At 36.1% G+C, this 5,000-nt stretch overlaps 1 protein-coding gene across 6 annotated transcripts in view; it reads left to right on the top strand.

The window, feature by feature from the left end:
• The window catches only part of LOC125026188 (protein bric-a-brac 2-like), a 90,728-nt gene that overhangs the window by 21,541 nt on the left and 64,187 nt on the right, over positions 1–5,000 (top strand). For 2 of the 6 annotated variants that reach the window (XM_047614476.1, XM_047614475.1), the window contains exon 6: positions 1–5,000. This exon is cut by the window's left edge and continues 372 nt beyond it; it is cut by the window's right edge and continues 906 nt beyond it. The exons of the other annotated variants lie outside the window; for them this stretch is intronic. In XM_047614476.1, the coding sequence (XP_047470432.1) occupies positions 1–509 (509 nt within the window). In that variant the 3' untranslated portion in view covers positions 510–5,000. 6 annotated transcript variants of the gene reach the window in all.

Raw genomic sequence — 5,000 nt, 5'->3', positions numbered from 1 at the left:
AGCAGCAATTGAATCAACAACAGCAGCAAGAAGGGGAAGGAGGGAACAATGGCAATGTAGATGCTTTGTCAATGGACATAGCAGAGATGACAGGTATCACATCTGAACAGAGAGAGTACTTTACCAAAGCCACTGATGTTATGAAGCAGCTAAGGAAGTTATATTTTGATCAGTCTCGGCGTTTAGCAGTGCGGATAAGTCAGCTTAAAAAGGGGCGACAGCAGTCTCAGGAACGTATGCAAAGACAACAAGCCATTCAGCAGAACTACCTCCAGCAAACTTTACAGCAGCTTCAGCAGCAGCAACATCATCAACAGCAGCAACAACATCCATCTCAACAACAACAGCAACAACAACAACAGCAACAGCAACAGCAACAGCAACAGCAGCTTCATCAACAGCAGCAAATGGGAACTCATCAAATGAGTCCAAATATGCAAGATGGAGCAGCACAACTTCTACATGGACAGCTGTCTCTACATCACCTCCACCAACCTTGGTCAGACTAGGAAAGTGCTCTTGGCTGCACCATACAAAACAGATCTTTACCCTGTTGAGTTAACCCAATGATTATGCAGCTGTTGCAAGGTGACAGGCATTGACATTTGCAGGGTCCTCAAATTGTTCATTGCTTGTAAAATTAATGTGAATGTCTCAGGAGAGAAGGGTTCTTTGTTAGCCCTTGAATAATGGAATGAAAGAATTTTGCTTCCTTAAAAGTCTGGCTTTCCTGTGCAAACTGATGTGTCAGCTTCAGTTCATGGCAATGATGATATGAAACACTGCTGCCTCATTAAGTTTAGGATAGTAGATACGCAGAATATTGTCATGGTCATGATGCGTATAAGTGCACAAAGGATTTTCCAGAATCTCCAAAGGTAACACAGTACTGGAAGCCATCTATGCATTGTACAGGAAATCTTTGACCATTTCAACAAAAATGTTTGTTACTAATCATACTGGTGTAATGTGGTGTACATAATGTAAGTACTGGTAAGTGTGGCGAGTGAGCAGCAGTATTGCAAGAATTCAGTGTTCCATTTAGTTTCTTTAGAATGTGTGGTCAATCAAGTGTAAACATTTTCCTACAGCACACATCTCAGGAAGTGACAGGGCATGTATTACATTATTCCAACTCTCCTCACAAGACTATATAAAGCTGTATGGTTGAATGCCTCATAAACATGAACGGGTCTCCTGCTATGATGACCACATCAGTTTGATTCTAAAGTCTAAATGGACCACTGTTCTCTCGATAACTGGGTTTCTTTTTAAAGGCTATTGCCCAATTCAGGTAATATTGGTAATCAAATTTTTTTATACAGTTGAGAATGCAAAGGAGATGATGATAAGGTTCTTTGAAAAAGAAAGGGGGAAAATCACAAATCTTGGTTCGATAAGACCAACAAGGCTGATAGCTAAAAGAATGTCAATTACGAATGTGTGTTATCCCCGTGTGACCGACATGCAGAGCTGCAGCTTTTTCTTCCCTCCCCACCAGATATCCCCCCTCCCCTACCCATCCCAACCTCCTTTTCCCAGGGAGTTTTTCTTCCATTACCAACCTTGCAGTTTGGTACAGCTATAGATACCATGAATGTCATTACTGGGTGTTTCTTGAAAAAGGAATTCTTCATGAGAAAGGTACTTACTTGGAATTCTTGGAATCACTCTTCGTTTTTAAAGTTGAACTTGTATTCCATGATAAAGTTTCTCTTGGAGAAATCCTTTTTGCTACACATCCATTGTGTGTACATCCTAGTGATGCTCCTCATCTTACATATAAATGATCACATTAACTTTATACCTCAAGATTCTACCTGTAAACAAGCCAAGACTTAAAATCTATTTTATTTACTAGCATTATACCAGGTGCTCTAAGCCCAGTGTCTTTAGTGATCTTATATTTAGAAATTGCTAGGCTTATGTAGGTGGAGGTTTTGTTGATGTATGCCAAATTTTACATTAATCAAGAAAACTAATTATTTAGGAATGGCACTTGCCTCATAACAAAAATGTGCCATGAGCAGAAGCCATTGCTCTTGGGCTAGGCACAGTGGACTCTTTATATTGACCAGAAAGGAGGACTGTGGCACAAAGAGTGCCATTTTATCTTATGTATATATTCTCTCTATTCAGATCAATGGTAGGCTTCTCTTAGAGAAACCGACGGGTAAAGTGAATTCAGGTCTCAAATTTAGCTAAGGTTTGAATGTTACTCTATATCAGCTGGAAGCAGGAGATTGTACAGACAAAATTTTTATTTATTTGCCATATATTTTTTCTTTTTTTTTTATGTGTGTGGTGTGTGATGATAGAGAACTGGGATGCTGCTACCATTCTGATTTGAATTAACATTCAAATATAATTTCTTGAACAGGGATAGATAGATTTGTTATTATATTATGATATTTTTTATATGTTCCATATTAACATTTTATGTTGATTTTTTTCTTTCTTTCTTTGTTTCCTTCCTTTCTTTTTTAAGATTTAGATTTACAGATGATATAAGTCACGTATAAAGCTATATTTTTATTGTTTCAGTGAGAAACAAGGCTGGAACCATTTTGATAGCCTTATATGGTATCACACCTTTCAGTGTCACTATGCTAAACTCTAACAAGAGGATAAAATTTTGCTATGCAAGCTAATGCTTTGATATACCCATTTCTTCATTTTAATCAACAAACAGACACAGCCAAGTTGCTGAAAGCACAAGAATTTTGGCCATTGTAAAGATGTGAAGCCATGTTAAATCTTTTATTAAGGTATCACATGTTTGGTGTGAAGTATATAATCATTTATTGTAGTTTTTGTAATGAGTACAAGATACTTACAGTGATGGTAAGTAACCATTCACTATTTTGTAGGATATGTAGGGACACAAATTTATTTTATCTTTATCTATGTATTTTGTTCTTACCTTTGTTGATTCTGAGATGGTTGACTCTGGTCGATTGTCTGTTTTTTCTTCAGTTGAGTAAAGGTTGAATACTGGTGTAGTAGGTTGGATATAGACCTAAGTATGCAAGGATCTTTTTGACTGCTTCGATGATAGTGCTGCAAATAGCAATTCAAAATGTTTTTGCCATTACTAGTGGAGCTTTTAAAGACCATTACAGTTTTGGTAGTGTTCTTCATAAGTTACAGGGATGTGGAAGTTGTATCTGTTGTGTCATATAACAATTCTCTGAATTTTGGAACTACATGATGTATCTAAAATATACAGAAGAGAAACCTGAGTGGACTGGATCCTCTTGCATAGTATTAATAATGCTCTTAAAGACAGATATGCACTGTGTCAATGGGCTTGTCCGAGTTACTTTTATTGGTACCATATTTTACAGCAGTTCAGTGACAAAATTTATGAAAATTGTAAGGGGAAGAAACTTACCCTCTTGCAATGCCCATCTTGATAACAGATGAATTTGATAGTCTGAACTCTTTTCCTCGAAGGTTTTGTCTTTATCTCGGATTTGCCCAATATCCATCATATCCATGCCCATAATACATATCTAGGGCAACACTTATAAACGGGTACTACATACAAGGTCACTATAACAGGGTCCAGCTGGCGTGCCTAGCGCTAACCGGTGTCGTTCGTCTTGCATTCCCATCAGGGAAATAGACATTCAGGATCATATTCTGTATTAATTCCATTTTTATTTTGTGTTCTTTGGAATGTCCTTATAGAGTAAATTATAGGATAAATTATAATCACTCTGGTCTCTTGAGCCAATTTCTTTGGTGCATCTACCTCAAGTCATTTCTTCTGCTGGCTTGTGTGACCCCTTCCATGACATGTTAAGGTCCTCCACATGAATTTCAAAAGTCAGGGATTGAAGCTAGAACTTGTCTGCTGAAAAATTCTGTGATATGTTGAGTATCTTCTCAGGATAGCAGTAGATAATGGAAATCTTTCCTTGTTATGAAGGCAGTATTTTGTGATTCAGTTTTGAACAAACAGTCAGCCAATTTGTGCATCATGTAAATGTGAGAATTATCAGATTTGTTATGTGCTGAAAATGATTGATGGAGCTATCATGGGTCTTGAAAGGTTAACATGGGAGGTGTCTGTCAAACCAAATGTGAATATATCCTGCAGGTTTTAAACATTCAGGGTCATGTATTATTATATACAGCAACTTTTCTGTCAGGGGTTCTTGCAATATTCAGGTGAAGATACCATAGTTTTTGTAATTTTTTTGCCATGACAACTTACCAACTCAGCTACAACTTTAACGCAGGTACTTTGTAGTCTGGGAGCATCTTTGTAACAAGTTAAAAGTTTTCCAGCAGTTTTAAACTGTCTAGGTGATAAATGACTTGATAATTCTTAGCCATGCAAAAATGTTTTACTGTTTAGAAAATGTTGTGATGTTTCTTGTTTCATTACTGGGTTGGTAGGATTAAACTTCCCCACTGTGTCTTCAAAGCCTCGTTAGTCTGTATTGTGCAGGGATTGACCTTAATGAAGGTGGTGTGGATGTTTAAAATCTACTAATCGAGTTTGTAAAATATTATCATATTGTGAGATTTAAGTTTTATCAGATTCAGGTTAATGATATGTATGCTAGATTTTTTTATAGCCTTTTTAGAATTGATTTTTTTATGGTAGTTTTAGTTTGGACTATCTATGATAGTGTATATTTTCAGAAGTGCAAATTTTTTAATAATTTCTTTTAATATATTATGGGATATGTAATAGAGAAAGAAACACGTACACAAGATTTTGTGTATTGCATTAATGGAGCATTATATTTGAAAGTTATTCCTGTACTTTACAATCAAAGATACACTTTCCATGCAAAAGTTCGTGAGTGATAGTTTAATTACTTAGCAAATTTCTTAAACACAAAACAGTTTTTTGGACACTTCTTTCTCAATAACTTATCCTAAAAAAAATTTCCAAGTAAATCTATCTTAGTGTCTAAAAATAAAAAAAAACAATTTATGGGTTTGCTGCGTACAAAACAAATAGCCACTGTCTATTTGATGTA

Source organism: Penaeus chinensis, chromosome 6 (assembly GCF_019202785.1).
Source record: "Penaeus chinensis breed Huanghai No. 1 chromosome 6, ASM1920278v2, whole genome shotgun sequence".
In the NCBI taxonomy this organism is placed as follows: Eukaryota; Metazoa; Arthropoda; class Malacostraca; order Decapoda; family Penaeidae; genus Penaeus; species Penaeus chinensis.
Note: the sequence above shows the minus strand (reverse complement) of the source record. Positions and strands in the feature narration are given on the sequence as shown.